The 18,202-nt window shown below is 39.0% G+C and overlaps 1 protein-coding gene across 1 annotated transcript; it reads right to left on the bottom strand.

Moving 5' to 3' along the window:
• Window positions 1–692: 692 nt before the first annotated feature.
• glra4b (glycine receptor, alpha 4b) lies at window positions 693–17,815 on the bottom strand. Its single transcript, XM_029448168.1, has 10 exons — window positions 17,507–17,815; window positions 16,779–16,906; window positions 15,959–16,026; window positions 11,018–11,241; window positions 8,247–8,329; window positions 7,242–7,379; window positions 6,923–7,137; window positions 3,859–4,017; window positions 3,230–3,325; window positions 693–2,440 (listed from the first exon to the last, which is right to left on the bottom strand). The coding sequence occupies exons 1-10, from the start codon at window positions 17,563–17,565 to the stop codon at window positions 2,177–2,179; spliced, it is 1,434 nt and encodes a 477-aa protein (XP_029304028.1). The 5' UTR covers window positions 17,566–17,815; the 3' UTR covers window positions 693–2,176.
• Window positions 17,816–18,202: the final 387 nt, after the last annotated feature.

The following is an 18,202-nucleotide window of genomic DNA, read 5'->3' as shown; positions in this document are numbered from 1 at the left end:
ACCAATATTATATATTTCAGATGTGCAATAATGTGAATTCAAGCATTCAGTCTGTCTACTATAGTATTTAGCTTTTCTTTTTACTGTTTACTTACTTATTAATTATATCTTTATTGTTTACTTATATTATATCTTGCTTTTCTGATTTTTGTTTTTGACATTTTCTATGACTTACAATATTTTTTTGACACATTTAAAATAAATTGTATGAGACGTTTTTATGATATATTATCATTTTTGACATTCTTTATGCCATACTATGACATTGTTGTATGATTTGCGACATACTATAATGTGATTTCTTTTTATGGCACACTATGACTTTGATGACATTTTGTGTGATATTTCTTTAAGAGTTTGAGAATATCTTTAACCTTTTGTGACTATTCTATGATATACTATATTATGAACTATATTATAATTTGTTATTGCATAGTGTACTATTACTTTTTTATGACACACTATATGAGAATCAACTCAATGTAACAGAATAAAATATCAGGATAAAGGTTCTGTATTTTTCAAGATAAACTGTCAGACAATTTCTTAGTAATGATGTATGTATGCATCACCTTCAACAACTTCATAAATCTCACAGTAAAAAAATCATATCAAAAGTATTTGTTTTATTTGTGCCTTGATGTCCACAAACTCATTAATCATTTCCTCACTTCTATTTATAAAAAGAGCCCATTTATGTTTCACACAGAGTTAAAGTGCTGATGTATGCAGCCCTGCTCATCCTACTGTATATATGCATGTGACAGCTACATTTTAAATGAAATATTAATATGACAGCATCACTTTATAACAATATTTATTTTTTTAAATGAGGCTAGGTTTCTAGAGATAGTCTGAGTCTTCAGGCATATGTACACATACATGCTAATCTAACAATATGTTAAAAACCCAAACAGTGTGAGGAAATCATGCGGACAGTTCAAGAGACAGCTATTGCAGTCGCAGTTTGCACTTTTACCACATGAAAGTAGAGTGAGAATTGAGAATATCCTTAACAGAGGAAAATATTAGGAGGTAAAACAAATCTAGTGGAATGCTTCTTACCCTTAGAGAATGTCATAGTTTGAACATGTGAATATCACAGCTGATAATTAAATGCAATCCTTCGGTTTAGATCCCGGCATGCCGTTACATTTGCAGAGGAAAAACACATCTTCTCATTGCCTATCAGGGTTAAAATGAACAGATAATTTAAATATCCATCATATGTTTTTTGTTTTTTTAAAGAGAGCAAAAAGATGCATTCAATATTTCAAATTAAAGTATTTATTTTATGTTGACCAAGAAAGAAATTCATTTGTTTCTAACGAAAACAATACACAGAGACAATTTATTCTCAGTGTGTAACTTAGTGGGGCTTCGTTAAAAAGCCATTGAGCCTCAGGAGAACTTAGTACAATATTTTATGATAATTGTTCTCATGCACAGTTTGAAACTGAAGTATTACAGTGATATCTAAAAATATTTAAAAAATATATCCATCACTTCTTTAGGCATTAAATTCCTTAATTTAAACTTTTTTTCAACAGATTTCAAGTCTTTATTTCAGATAGGCTTCCTACTGGAGGGTTTGAAATGTGAACTGATAAATATCATGTTGGATAAAATAGTCATGTAATAAAAATACAAATAAAAGCATTAAACCCTGGATTTCCGCAGCCTAAAAATATGCCTGTAAAACATAGCAAAGTTGCAAGTGTAATTCTTGCTTTTGTAGTGATAAGTACTTTGTCTCTGTGATATGAAACCTGTGGCTCTGGACACTGTTGAGCATGGCATCAGGAACATTACAATAAGCAATGTAAGCCTGGTAAGGATGTGCTACAGTGAAGCTACACTGCTACAGTAACTGCTCATACAGACATTTCCCCAATAAAGGTGTTTTAATAGTTAATATACTTAAGATGCATACTGTACACTGATGTGTAATGTAGGAAGCATCAGTGCTGAGAAAAAGTGCATTTCTTTGGAAGTAATAGAAATTTAAAGAAACCCATGCACTCTTCCATGTCGTGGAATATCCCGATAGCACTGGACATGCAGTCACAACGCATCTTGCATGGCTCAGCTGAGGACTCTCAGCCTGTAAATGTTTCAGTGAAGAGAGCATGATTAAAGGTATCCGTTGTCTTTACGGTCCTCGGTCGCTGTGTCGTCACGGTGCGGCTAGAAGGTCTTCATGTCGTAGAACTTTGTAGGTAAGCCAATAGAGGACATTAAACATGAGGAAACTCATGGGGAACAGAGCTCGGGCGATGGTATCAATCCTTTTTGCTCGATCCACAAAGCGCCTGCGGATGTCGTAGAAACCTAAACCGGGAGGTAAATCGGCATAGACCGGTGCATCCATTTCCGGCACACTTACAAGCCCAAAGGGGTTACTCTGGAAGAGTAAACCCTGCTGTGCCAGCTCCTCCTCCTGGAAAAAAACAAGACACAGCACAGAATGTCCCAATGTCTCAATCTCCACACTGAGGCCTAAACCCTGAACCCTCACATACTTATCTGACGTCACCTGCTAAGTGGGTGCGAAAGGCTTGAAACTGTACAGACAGGAATGGGACAGCTCTTTGTGGCCACATATCACGTTACCTTGACGGCGCCAAAACATTTTATGTACAATTGTGGGTTTGGGACTGTTCATTTGACCTTTTTTACCTTCTTCGAGGCCAAGGAAGATTTAAACATCTTCCAGGCTCTTAACAGACTGAAGGAGTCAAATAATCAATTTACTCATTTTTCAAAATAGCCATATCAAGCAAAATTAAATAAATGTTTGATTAGTAAACATGGTGTGTAACATAGTTTATGCTTGCGTTCCTCTTATTTCATGTATTTTTTTATGCACCATCTTGAATACTTAATGTGAATGTGTTTCTGTGTACATGTAATACGCCAGTAATATATCTCTTTGCTATTATTTACAGTTTATTTAACGCTTCCGGGCTTGTTTTAACGTCATAATGCTGTAAATTGTGGGCAATTCCGTCATCCAAAGTCTGTAGAAATGCAGACCTACGGAAAGAACCCTCATGCACTGTACAATTTAACGGTGGGACAGCCCTTAACCCTCACAGATTTATCAGGAACATGCCTGAAAGTCTGTGAGTCTGTGAGTCTGAGTATTGGGATCTGCTCTGAGAATCACACAGCTTCAGTGTCACCAGTGATTGGCTGCTGTTAAACTGAACAAAGCGATAGTACATACCCTGGCACAGGCAGTGCACTGCTGGGCTACGTTCCCATGAGGAGCATTGTTGCCTGACATGTTTTTTCCTTTCACCTTACTGTCACCGCTTCCCTGCTGATGGACGGGAAAAAGCAGCACACAAATGTAATTATCAAACAAACTGCATTGATTTGCAACCATGACACAACTCCTGTGTGCAGCATGTGTGTTTCAAATCCTCATTAACCAGCATCTGTATCTTACAAAGTGAATACAAGTCTGACATTAATGTGAAATGAGACCACAATTTCAGTGCTGTTGCATTATCCTGACAAATGAAAGTGCAAAGGAGTCGCACAGATGTTTTGTGTATTGTCTTATAAATATTATAAGGTATTAATGAATCTTGCAGCTGCTGTCATACTGCTTCATTTAAGAAATATTTTATGTTTAAGATGGTTTGGCCTACTTTGTCTCCCCTATTTCTCTTCAACATGCTGAGAACAGTGGAACAAGGTGATGGCTTGAATTAATCACAGGTCAGTGCTGCCTGCATTTCCCGGCTCGAGTGCAACACGCAGCTGAGTCGTGCAGCTCGTGCATAGCTGGGCGCAGGGAATAGCAGGTGACAGCCGCCCGGGGGGGCTGTGTGGGTGGGTTGCACTCACAGTTCTCTGGCGCTGTTGCTCTTTGAGCTTCCTCCTCAGTCTGAAGAACTCCTTGTGCTGACGTGAAACAAAATTAACGGCCGCATACTCCAGTAGTGCGGCAAACACGAAAAGGAGACACACTGCCATCCAGATGTCGATGGCTTTCACATATGACACCTGTGACACCGTGAAAATCAGTGAAATCACTCAGTTAACATGAACATTCATGCCATGTTAGGCAGCGACATGTAAGACATGAGAATACAAACTGTGACAAGAGCTACATGTTAGATTACTCCGTATATCATCATTGATATTTAGCAGTGCTGGAAGAAGTATTACATAACCAAATTCAGCAAAACTGCACTATAAAAACAAAGAAATATGTAAAAATATATTTTGTTAAGGTCTTTAAAATTTTACTCAAATTGAAAAATATTAACAATTAAATGCAGTATTTTTAAAAGGTGTTTTTTAATTTTTTATTATTGGATCTTTATTATTAATGCATTAACATGTAAACAGCGGTACTTAACGTGGTGGAACTGCTTTATGTATCTTTGAGTAGTTTAATCTGTGACAACGTGTCATAGTTTATAAACCGATGATATGTTTTGTATATAAAACCTTATTCTGAAGAGTAACTAGTCGCTATAGATGTTAAATAAATGCAGTGCAGTAAAAAGTACAATATTTGCTTCTAACAGGTAGTGGAGCAGAAGTATGAAGCTGCACAAAATAGGAAAACTTTAAAGTACCTAGAAAATGTACTTAAGTATAGTCACTAAGTTAACTCACTAATTACTTTTCACCATTGATAATACAAAATTGAAAATTATATATCAAAATTCTCTTTTGACTTAAGTACATTTCTGAGGTACTTAAATATTTCTAAATGGTTTCTTTAGAAAAGAAAAATAATTTCAGACAAAACATATGATCATAATTCTGTATATAACGTATTCATGTAGTTTAAACAGTGCATAAAGCTGTACACAGTAACTATAATAATAATAATCCAGTAGTGCAATCATCATTTATCACTCTGAAAAAGTGCATAATCAGTGCTTTTATATTTGATATTAAAAGTTCAGTTCTGAGAACTTTCGGAGTATTTTTACATTGTGTTAATACTACTTTTATTTAAATAGACCATTTTCATTGGTCTAAGACAATCCAAAAATACAAGTACACATGAACAACTTTCTACTCTAACTCAAATGTCAAGTATAACATGAAGTAGGATATAGATGATGTTATAGATGGGACTGAGAAGCACCTAGAGAGAGAGTGAGAAAGAAGAGAGAAGAGAGAGTGAAGAGAGAGAGCGAATAGAAGAGAGAGTAGCGAGAAGAGATAGGAAGAAGAGAGAGAGAGAAGATAGATAGAGATAGGACAATAAGAGAATAGAGAAGAGATAGAATAATAGATATCGATATATATAGATAGATATAGATATAAATATATGATCAGAATATTGAGATGACGAATATAGAGTAATGAGCTATAGAGATATTATAGATAGATATATATATAGAGATAGAGAGATGAATAGAGGATATAGCTCGAGTTATATATAATAATGCTATATATAGATATATATTATATATAGTATTATATACTATTCTATTATATATATATCATATATATCGATATAGTGTATATTATAGAATATCCCTATATATATTTACTATGAGAGAGAGACTATTAGATATATAGAATTATATATATATGCTTCATTATATATCGTATTCTAGACGTCCATCTATAATATACCTATCCCTGTACATATCCTACTATCTATCTATACTATTATCTATATAGTATCTAGATTATCTATACTCTTTATTATTTCTCCTTTATCTACTTAGACACTATATATCCCTATCTAGAGATCGACATCTTATAGCCCTCCTCTTCTATCTTTATATCTCTCTCTATCTCCCTCTTATATCGTATCTCATCATTTATCTCTCTATCTCTCTCCCTCTCTCTATCCATCTCTCTGTCTCTCTCTCGAGTCTCACTCATCCTTTGACTATATCATAGATAGAGAGCGAAGAGGAGAGGACCTTATAATGACCTTAGAGATGTCTGCCTTCTCCTCAATATAAAGGAACTGGATGGCACTCGGCTTGTGGTGCTTTTAAAAAAACTTAACAGCAATGTTTCTTTCCAGAAATCATGACCCGGTTACTCAAGATAATCCACAGACCTTGTTGAGAGCATTTTCATGCTGAAACTATTTTCTTTCTTCTTGATTATATTCAGGAGAAGGCAAACATCTCTACGGTCGTTATCTCCAATACTCGGAAACTCACAGCAAAACAATCTAGACTGATAAATAGCACTACAGATAAAAGGGAAAAACTGTCCCTTTAAAGTGGTTTACCTGCCCATTCAGAGAGCCAGCCCTCTGCGTTGCAAGGGTCTTCAAACTCCTGCCTGAACCTACGCTATGAGCTTTAACTAAAAGTTTAATTTATTTAAAAGAAAAACATTTATCTTTTGAGATTATTATTAACTCTGCTCTCAATGACAGAAACAAATGACAATGATTCAGCACTTTTTATTAGTCAGCTTCATATATGGAAGGATTCTCCTGGTGGTAATTAATTACTTGTGTAACACTTTCTATGAGGATCACGTCTATAACGCATTATAATCTGTTTATAGCACTGTGTGTAAGCACTCAGAAATATTCATAATGCTTTATAACAATAATCAAAACACATTATAAAGCATTTTCTAAGGTTATTAACACTTCATAAATGCTAGTTACTCACTGGATTTGTTTTTGTAAAGATCATAGTGAATTATAATACCTGACCTACCTGAAGTCATTATAAAATGCTATATAATTTGTTATTATTGTTAGAAAGCATAATGAATCTTAATGAATGCTTCTAAATATAATTATTCAGTGCTATGAGCAGATTATAACACATTATAAGTATGATTATAATACCTCATAGAAATGGGCCTCATAAAAACCGAATTATTGTTGTTACCGAATTTATAACAAACAATAACTAATGTGCACTTTTTGTACTGTGAAGTGTCAGAGAACGAAGTGTCTGACCTTTGGCAGGGAGGCCCTGGAGCCAGAGCTCTGCGTCGTCATGGTGAGCACTGTAGTGATCCCCAGTCCAACTCTGGCCGGAGCTGCATCCATGTTGATCCAGAAGGACACCCAGGACAGGATGACGGTGAGCAGGCTCGGTATGTACATCTGGATCAGGTAGTAGCCCATTTGACGCTCCAGGTAGAATTTGACCTCAATGCACGTGAATTTACCTAACCACAGGAGGAGATACAGGTGCAAACTGACAGTCTTATTAGAAGTTGATTGACAGTATCGATCGAGGATGTTGCTCGGCAGGTCGTCACGTGTCGTGTACCTGTGTTGTAGTGCTTGGTGCAGTAGCCGAGGCCTTTCTCCTCTTTCAGCACAAACTGAGGGAGCGTCAAATCATCAGCCACCTGCACAGCTCCCACGTCCAGCCATTCAAAAATAAGATCATTCATGGTGTAGCCAACTAGAAGAGAGACAGAGAGAAGGTTTGCACATGAAACAACCCCAGTTCTCTCTCATTTAAGTTTCAATTCACTGATTAAGGATGCTAATTATGATTTAACTGCCTATGGTGCATGGTTTAGATTAAATTAACTATCTTTGAATATAAAAATCTTAACTAAAATGATATTTGAGTCTGTTGAGATGCTTTAAGAACCACAAAATTCCAGGGAATTATTGTTGATGAAAGCTTGAGTTTGAGAGAACAAACTTGAGGGGATTAGTAGAATAATAAATAAATCTACTGATATAGTAGTTATATATATATATATGATATAGTGTCTCCTTACTCTTTATTACAGTCTAATGTATCGCTATCTTTCATATTGTAATATAGTTAAGAAGAGCACTTTTCATACTACTCTCCATAACATTTTGGTCGTCCAGAAACATTTTGTTAGGATTTCAAACGGAGTCATACATCTCATCTGCTCCGCTATTTACTATTTTTCACTTTAATATTCCTCAAATATGTATTTTTATTTATAAGAAACGTTTAGGTGTAAAAATAATATTCCCCTCACAAACACAAGCACACACTCGCATTACCTGTCTTTTTTTATGTATATATTTATTGCTATTTTTATTTTAATTTTAAATTACTATTATTATTTTCTGTAAATTAATCTTGTGTCCTCCATAACAATTTTCACATTATTTAGGTGGATGCTTCAGGCCCAGTGGGTGTGCTGCCTCTTCCTGCACTACATATAATTTCTTATCCAATATGTTTGCAAATAAACTCAAACTTAAGGTATTCGGTGAGCAATAAGTTCATGAAGAAATGTGTATGTGATGATTATAGGCCTGCTTCAAAAGATTCACTCACAGCTCTCCAGCTGCATCGTACACTTCTGGCTGTCCATCGGGAAGTTTTTCAGATCCATGGGACACGAAAGGGTTAGTGTCAGCCTGGAAGACAGAGACAGCCACACAGCAATGGCACAGAGATAGAGTGTTAAATGAAAAGATGAGAACCTCATATGCCAACACCCAGCCAGCCCTCAGCACTAAACCCAGAGCACTTCCTGCTCAATGTGTAACTCCAACCCTTTCTGCACTCTCACCCTACATTAAGGGTTACATGGAGCAGCTCTAACTGTCATCCTTTCCATCTTTCTACTCCACAGTGCCCCACAAAAACCACACAAAGGACTGACAGGGGCTGACAAGACAACATGTCAGCATTTATGTAGGGCTTGAAGTCAAATGGGCTGAAAAACACAGCAGCACAAGCAATAAAAAGAGGAGAGTGTTTCTCGCCTCACAATTCGGAAGCCCTGAGAGGAAAATGAGAAGAAAACAATTCTGGTGAACCATTTTCTCAGTCTGATCTAAATAGTTTTCTCTCCTTTGTTTATGGCTAAAGAACAAAGGAAAAAATGGTTTTGCCAGGATAATCTTTTCTAAATTCCTAGTAATAATGATAATGTTGTTGTTGTAATACTAATGCTGGCCACAAGAGGCAGAAGTGCACCATTACCCCATGTTCTAAAAAGACTAAAAGTTTTCATGTTTTCTTCCAAACAAGTTTTAACTTCTCCATGCTCTCTAAACACACGGTACATTTATTGTGTGTTAGCAAGTTATATAACATTACTGCCATAACCCTGTTACAACAACAAGCACTTGTTTTTCTCCACCTGTTTTCACAGATTAAAAAAAAGAAGTTAAGGCCCTGTCACACATATCCGTATGACAGAAACGTATGCCGGCGCATACGAAAATTTGTCAGACTCCAAATACGTCCAACTTTTCATCGGATTGGAAAAGTGAACATATACAGATACGCATGTCTAACCTATTGATAGCGCATCACTTCCTAATACAAAATGTATCAGGCGAATGCCCAACATATGCATAAGATATCCAAAAATATGGCATATACAAAATATGGGCAACACGCTGGTGTACGTTGATATAAGGTAAGGTATAAGTAGTATTCGTTGAGAGCTCACTGTGTTACGCTGGGGTGCGTTGTTGAACACTGATGTTTTGAGCATGTTAAAAATTACCGGACGTACCCGACATGTGCTTCATAAGATATGCAGACGTTACGTGATGTTAGACATACGTGAATACGGAATACGTAGTTGAATATTTACCTACGTAAATATAGTACGTAAATACCTACGTGACTACGTTAGAGGAACGTTAGATATAGGCTACATCGGCTGACGGTGAATCCTACAGCCAATTTATTGATAACGAGTGGATAACCTATTCCTACCCTATATTAAGATGATGCCTGACGACGGAGTAACTTATTAAACGTGTTTCTACAGTACAGCTAGCGTTCAGCATGTTAGCCGTTCTCCAGCATCAGCATGACGTGAACCAGATGGCACTTTTCCAGCTCCGTTGGCCAGACGCTCGGAAACGTTTTAAATAAGTAAGTGATACGCTATCAATGTTTGACATACGTATAATAATTTGTTATGTATTCGTTATGTATACGTCAGCTACAACACCGCTGGGGAAAAGTTGGACGTATTTGGACTCTGACACATTTTTAGCTAATTTTCATAAAAGCCGCCATGTTTCTGCCATACGGAACTGTGAGACAGGGCTGTATGTCTGGCGTGTTCGGCGTAACGTCTGCGTCCTTCAAACGATCACAACATACCCTTAATTTATATCAAGCTATTGCCGATATTTCGTATGCGCTGGCATACATTTCTATCATACAGATATGTGTGACAGGGCCTTAACTTAGAAAAATTATCTTTCACCTGTTCTTCAGTCGTTAACACAGGACATTAAACATGGATCATCAGAATGTTTTTTCTCATTTGCCTTTCAGGGCTTCAGTACTCAAGACAGAGATCAATATTGAAAAAGTAACATCCCATTCCTCAATATAGGTGTGGGCAAGGACTTTTTGATTTTGAAATTGCATTCTGTTGCTGCCATTGCTCTTTTTGTTGAGGCATTGGGTCTTTTGCTACTCATATTTAAGGACCTCTCTTCTCTTTATTCCAGCAAGGACAAAGTGCAGAATCTCACACATATGAGCAATACTGCAGAGAAGACGAATGACCCTGATTCAGCGTCAGCCAGTAGATACAGTGGCCAGCTATATGTGAGTAAGTGATTTTTATTACAATTTAAAACTTTATGACCTTGTTATTTTGTGAAAAAAGAAGCAGAAGTTGCTAGGTGGTATATGGTTGTTTCAGGCTGATCCCCTAAGTTTAGGGGTTCCTTTAAGGTTCAGTAACCAGAGAATTAACTGATCATTTAGTTTAACAGGATGGCTAATACAGCTTTAAACATTGCTTCATCTTTCTTATATTCTAATGAAAACCATTACGCTACAATTCACCACAGCTTTAGTGCCACATTACTGACCCGATTCTGTTTTAGCCTGAAGTTATTATTCACAGTGGGTGCTGGACAACACAATGACAGCTGAACTGAACTGGAGTGAAACAAACATGTTGTTGGGATATACTTAGACTACAACTCATGGAGCTAGAAGTTCATATTCAGTTGGTGAATTGACAATGACATGGAGCTGTATTTGTATTGTCTGATGGAGGTACATCATGATGCATTATTCAGCCAGAATAGATTTAAAGATATTAAAAAAAAGATGACCTGATGCTGTAGAGGACATTTCCATTCTGGAATATCCGAAGCAGTTTGTTGTCTGTTGTGACCTCGTGAAAGTTTGCTCCCTTTTCATTAGCAAAGAACAGGTCAGGTTTCCAGATGGAATCCAACATGGAGGGGTCCAGGTCCAGAGAGTCATCCGGATACTCCTTATATGCCAGTCGAGGGTCATTCCACTGCTGTCGCAGAAATACATTGAGCCGGTAGTCCTAAGTATGGAATTAAATCATCATTAGAAATTAAAACACTTATAGTATATAAATGATTTAAACTAAATATATAACCACAAGTGGCAATGGTTAAATTGATGCCATAGGAGAATTATATTGAGATTTTATAGTACGGTGGCCTTGAGAGCACAAAGCACGGAAAACTATTTTATGCATTATTTTTATCAATGTAAATGTAAAATTTAATGTAAAATGTATTGTATCCGAGTTGGAATATTTTATTCTATTTTACTGTTATTTTATGAATCACTTACTTTATTATATTTAAGTTGTACAATTGTATTCTATTTTATTGTTTTATTTGATTAAGACAGTTTTTATTTTACACAGTTTTACTACTATTACTGGTTTAATTGTATTTTATTACAATTTTTATAATTTTTTATAAAAAGCTGCAAATAGAGAAAAAACTGTGGAAACGGTTTCCAGCAGACACTAAAAAGTGATGCACATGGCTGAAATTATACATCATGGATGTACATCCATCCATCATAAGGAACCCCAATCTTCCCTTCTCCGGGCCACATCCGCCAGCTCCAACTGGGAGATCCCGAGGCGTACCCAGGCCAGTGAGGAGATATAATCTCTCCACCGAGTCCTGGGTCTTCCAAGCTGGACGTGCCTGGAACACCTCCCTAGGGAGTTGGCCAGGTGGCATCCTTACTAGATGCCCGAACCACCTCAACTGGCTCCTTTCAACGCAAAGGAGCAGCGGCTCTACTCCGAGTCTCTCACGGATGGCTGAGCTTCTCACCCTATCTCTAAGGGAGACGCCAGCCACCCGTCTGAGAAAACCCATTTCGGCTGCTTGTACCCGTGATCTCGTTCTTTCGGTCATGACCCAGCCTTCATGACCATAGGTGAGGGTAGGAACGAAAATCGCCCGGAAGATCGAGGGCTTTGCCTTCTCTTTTCGTCACAACGGTAAAGCGAATGTAATACCGCCCCCGCTGCTCCGATTCTCCGGCCAATCTCTCGCTCCATCGTGCCCTCACTCGCGAACAAGACCCCTAGGTACTTGAACTCCTTCACTTGGGGTAAGGGCTCATTCCCTACCCGGAGTAGGCAATCCACCGGTTTCCTGCAGAGTGCCATGGCCTCAGATCTTGAGGTGCTGATCCTCATCCCAACCACTTCACACTCGGCTGCGAACCGATCCAGTGACTGCTGAAGGTCACAGACCGATGACGCCATCAGGACCACAACATCTGCAAAGAGCAGCGATGACATCCTCAGACCACCGAACTGCAACCCCTCTCCTCCCTGACTACGCCTCGATATCCTGTCCATGAAAATTACAAACAGGATTGGTGATAAAGCGCAGCCCTGGCGGAGGCCAACATTCACGGGAAACGAGTCCGAGTTATTGCCGAGTATCCGGACACAACTCTCGCTTTGGGCGTACAGGGATTGGATGGCCCTCAGAAGTGACCCCCTCACCCCATACTCCCGCAGCACCTCCCACAGTATCACCCGGGGGACCCGGTCATACGCCTTCTCCAGATCCACAAAACAGATCTAGACCGGTTGGGCGTACTCCCAGGCCCCCTCCAGGATCCTTGCGAGAGTGAAGAGTTGGTCCGTTGTTCCACGACCAGGACGGAATCCGCATTGTTCCTCTTCAATCAGAGGTTCGACTATCGGCCGAACCCTCCTTTCCAGCACCTTGGAGTAGACTTTACCGGGGAGGCTGAGAAGTGTGATATCCCTGTAGTTGGCACACACTCTCTGGTCCCCCTTTTTGAATAGGGGAACCACCACCCCGGTCTGCCACCCCCTAGGCACTGTCCCAGACTTCCACGCAATGTTGACGAGGCGTGTCAACCAAGACAGCCCCTCAACACCCAAAGCCTTCAGCATTTCTGGACAGGATCTCATCAAATCCTGCGGCTTTGCCACTGTGGAGTTGTTTGACTACCTCAGTGACTTCCAACAGGGAAATTGACGATGGTCCCCGATCAGCTTCCAGCTCTGCCTCTACCATAGAGGGCGTGTTAGTCGAATTCAGGAGTTCCTCAAAGTGCTCCTTCCACCACCCAATAACCTTCTCAGTCGAAGTCAGCAGGGTCCCTACCCTACACAGCTTGAATGGTTTCCCGCTTCCCCCTCCTGAGGTTCTGGACGGTTTTCCAGAAGCACCTTGGTGCAGACCAAAAGTTCTTCTCCATAGCTTCTCCGAACTTCTCCCACACCCGCTGCTTCATGGCAGAGGCTGCCGCCCTTCGAGTCCGTCGGTACCCTGCAACTGTTTCCAGAGTCGTCCCGGATAACATAACCCGGAAGGACTCCTTCTTCAGTCAAACGGCTTCTCTGACCATCAGGGTCCACTACGGTGTTCGAGGGTTACCGCCCCTTGAGGTACCTAAGACCTTGAGACCACAGCTCCTCACTGCAGCTTCAGCAATAGAGGTTTTGAACATCGCCCACTCAGGTTCAATGCCCCCGACCTCCATAGGGATGTCTGAAAAGCTCCGCCGGAAGTGTGAGTTGAAGATCTCCCGGACAGGGTCTTCCTCCAGACGTTCCCAGTTCACCCGCACTACCCGATTGGGCTTACCAGGTCTGTCCAGAGTCTTCCCCCACCCCTTGATCCAACTCACCACCAGATGGTGATCAGTTGACACCTCCGCCCCTCTCTTCACCCGAGTGTCCAAAACATGCGGTCTCAGATCAGATACGATCACAAAATTGATCATTGACCTTTGGCCTAGTACACTTATGAGCATCCTTATGTTTGAACATGGTGTTTGTTATGGCCATTCCATGACTAGCACAGAAGTCCAACAACAAACGACCATTCGGGTTTAGATCAGGGAGGCCGTTCCTCCCCATCACGCCTCTCCAGGTGTCTCCATCGTTTCCCACGTGTGCGTTGAAGTCTCCCAGCAAGACTACGGAGTCCCCTACTGGAGCCTCCTGCAGGGCTCCATTCAGGGTCTCCAAGAAGGCCGAATACTCCGAACTGCGGTTTGGGGCATAGGCACAAACAACAGTCAGAGTTTTCTCCCCCATAACCCGAAGGCGTAGGGAGGCGACCCTCTCGTCCACCGGGGTGAACTCCAGCTTCCTCCGGGCAGGGTCTCTCCTTCTCTTTCCCTTTTTTTCATGAGGTCGTTTTGAACCATTCTTAGTCTGGGCCCTCGCCTGAGACCAATTTGCCTTGGGAGACCCTACCAGGAGTGCAAGGCTCCAGACAACACAGCTCTCAGGTTCATAGGGACACACAAACCTCTCCACCACAGTAAGGTGATGGTTCCTCTATTCAACTAATTAGCCCTGTGCATCACTTTTTAGTGTCCCCTGGAAACAGTTTCTGTATTTGGTTGTGTTTTCTGTATTTGCAGCTTGAGTTAGTGAAGATGTTTTCTTAATTTGCTTGTGTTTTGTCTATTTGCATATGTCTAAGTATTGGGAGAGGGCCAAGATCACGTGAACTGGAATAAATCACAAGCAAAAAACAAATGAACCTGCAGCGCCTATCAGCAGGCGAGCAGCACTGTGCACGCACACAAACTCTGTGTGAGCGGAGATAAATAAATGAACGCTGACAAACAGGCTTGAGTGCTCATAACCTGAATGACAGAAAACTCCACTTACAATTTCATTATTTAAAATTTAATGGCTTTGCCTAGAGGTATTTAAGAAAAGCATGTCTTTCTAAAAATAAAAATAAAGACCTTTCCCTAAACCCTCTCCATGAGCCACATAAATAACAGATTTCCCTTTGTTTGACAGAGACAGAGAGCTGAGAAAATCATAGCTGATATTATGTAATGATAAATAAATTTATTAAATTAGTCATATTCTAATCTAATGTTTATCTATCATGAAATGTGCTCCAAATGGCTCCACAAACACATGGAATGGAGCCAGAAATGAATAAACAGCAAAGAGTCTGATGCATCTGATACATAAGCATCAACCAGCTCTGTTGATAACAGAGCTGCAATGTTATACTGAGGCTTTAATAAAACACAAATGTTGTACTTTTTAATCTACTATATTTATTTGACAGCTTTAGTCACTAGTTACTTTTCAAATGTGTATTATTGTTCATTATAGTATTACAAAATATAATCAACAAATAAATGATAATATATTATTATAGATGAAGCTACCCAGCTGTATATAAAGTAGTTTAAATTAGCCCCATCTTCACCAGCTGCAATATTAAAGTGATGTTTACGCATGGATGCATCAAATTTTTTAATATTATTCTGAAATGGGCCATTCTGCATAATAACTTCCAAAATATACATTTACACACATATTTTACTTTATCTATTTGTTTGAAGAATTCTCCTAAAATGACCAAAAGTTAGCATTAGATAATAACTCATTTGCATGTTTAAACAGAACTTATCAGAACTAATATTCTTAATGGAAGTTTAATTGTGATATCTATTAGGTAAAATGTTCACCTGTAGTGTCTCTACTTAAGATAATTATATTTGTATATTGGCCTGAGGAACAGAAACGCAACTTGTAGTTGCTGCTGAATTGTTACACTCGATGCAGTGACACCTTAAGGTCACAGTGAACACAAATAAATGTACGTTATTTCCTTAACACTGTATTTAGATGCCGATGTTCACATGTTTATCTGCTGCAATTTTCTGATTTTTTGTTTTTGAAAAACACCAATACATCATCCAGATAAAGTGTGACCACTGAGGAGCATAAAGAACATTCTCACCATGGTTGTTTCAGTGATGGATCCGAAGCTGTTGATGAAGATGTTGCAGGTGACATTGACAGGAGGACCTGACAGAAGCAGATTGTCATCACACATTACACTCACACTGCTTTCTTCAATACCTACTAATGACGTTTTCTGAGCAGACCGCATGAAGTATTGAGGCAAGCGTTTCGGGCAAAATAACATCTGCTCGCTCTTCTCATATTGTGCCATGTTGTGTCCTGATAAATAGACTATCTAAGAGAAGCAGCATGAACTTGTGTTGTCATCTCCAGTACGCAAGCATTAGTGTACTATCTGTCGACCAGCAAAACTTTAAATATTTTAGGGACTCATTTTGTCGGAGGCAATAATTTATTGATTATCCTTTAGTTACATTAGTGTATTTATAGATAATCAGCTGGGATCTACCCCTCATGGACTCACTAGGATGTGGAGCAAGTATGAAATAAATATGAAATGCGACCCCCATAGACAGAGAGGGAAGTATGTCAGAGAGAATCTGCAGGCTTCACTCACAACGACAGATCAAGATTGGACGGAAATGGGCCTGTGGGGTAACATACGAGGGTAAGTGCACATATCTGACAAATCTGAAAGAGAAGTCAGTGTAAAAACATTATAACCTACGGCTGTGGGTCAGCATAAAAACAGTAACAACGCATGACAAAAACAAGATTGGTGTGTGAAAACCTCACAGCCCGCAAGCCCCTCTTACGTCTGCAGCCCCATCTGTGGATGATTTGTGCTACTTCACTGCCAAGATTGTTTCCCCACACCTGTCCTGAGCCTCCCACTGCATGCCACACTGCGTTACCTTTGAAGTTGGGTCTGATGCGAGCATCATAGCCGGATGTACGTCCCATCAGTTTGTCCAGAAAGTCAGATGGGGAGGGGGGCTTGGCTGCCTTGCTGGGGAGCTTCATCTCCTTACAGAGCACAGACCTGCCAGGTGTCAGGACAACAAACTGGATGATTTTTTATTTATTATAAATATTTACCCCATATGCTCTGTAATTATATCATTCAATTGGGTGTACTAATAATTAATAACTCCAATTTTCTTTAGGAAAGGTTTGATCTAATTTGTACAAAGGGTGCACAATGTTTATCATTTTAGGCTTGAAGAGTGTTTGGCATCACAAGCATTTTGCAACTGTAAATACATATGTTGTATACTGTATAGTATTGAGATAAGATTTATTAAACTACTGTATTTAAAACATCTTTATACAAATACCCAGTTCAAATTATCTGCGGCCCATGTCTTTAAAGCAAGCATCTTCCTTTGTCTGTTTTTAATTATTAATAAACATTTAGTTGTCTTTTAATTATAGATCACAAAATATTTAATTGTATCTCACTAAAAGAGAACACTAATGATAGATCATCTAAAGTCTTAATAATAGTTATACACTTTCAAATCCTTTTAAACACAGCAAACACATGCATTTACATTACAATTGCCAATTAAACAGTAATGTACAGATTTCTCCTACAAATAAGTTCAGGAATGTTGATATACAACTTTAAATTGTCCCTTACCTGCCTTGCAGAAAAATGACAGAAGACAACCACACCATACACAAAATGTGCAATAGCATTCTTAGTTAGTAGAAACAACAGATGTAAACCATCAGAGGGAAGAAGAAGAAGTGGAAAAGAAAAGCAGAGGAGCAGAGAACTTGTTGTTGCTCTTCCAGCCAGGCTGTGTTCTGGACTCAGCTGAGCCTCCCTCCCTCCCACTCTCTCTACATGTGTAAACTACAGGAAGCTGCTGCTGTATTATTCAAAATGCCTGGGTTTGTGTGGATGACTTCAAGCTTTATCTCTTTTTCATGGCCATATGCATGTTCAAGGAATTACTGCACGAATATTTAAAGAGACAGGAGCATTTCCAAAGCAGAGTGGCTAGTGTTGCTCCACACCACCGCATCACATTTGCAAAAATGTTTACTTTTTGCTAAAACATAAAACTATTTATATATATTTATATATATATAAATTGCGGAGTAATCACACAGCTCTGCAAGTAATTATTAACCCAAAAATAATTAAGGTGATAAATTGTTCACAAAAAAAAAGCCAGAACCATCCGTATATAACGTCCTATAGTGTACATGTTCACAGATCTTTAAGAGAGTTCCGATATTTTAAATAAAGAATAACTTGTTTACAATTATAAAATCATATGTAATTACATCATCCTATTGAAAACAAAGAGAAAAGCAGAAATGTATA

The sequence above is a fragment of the Cottoperca gobio genome, chromosome 14 (assembly GCF_900634415.1).
Source record: "Cottoperca gobio chromosome 14, fCotGob3.1, whole genome shotgun sequence".
Taxonomy (NCBI): domain Eukaryota; kingdom Metazoa; phylum Chordata; class Actinopteri; order Perciformes; family Bovichtidae; genus Cottoperca; species Cottoperca gobio.
Note: the sequence above shows the minus strand (reverse complement) of the source record. Positions and strands in the feature narration are given on the sequence as shown.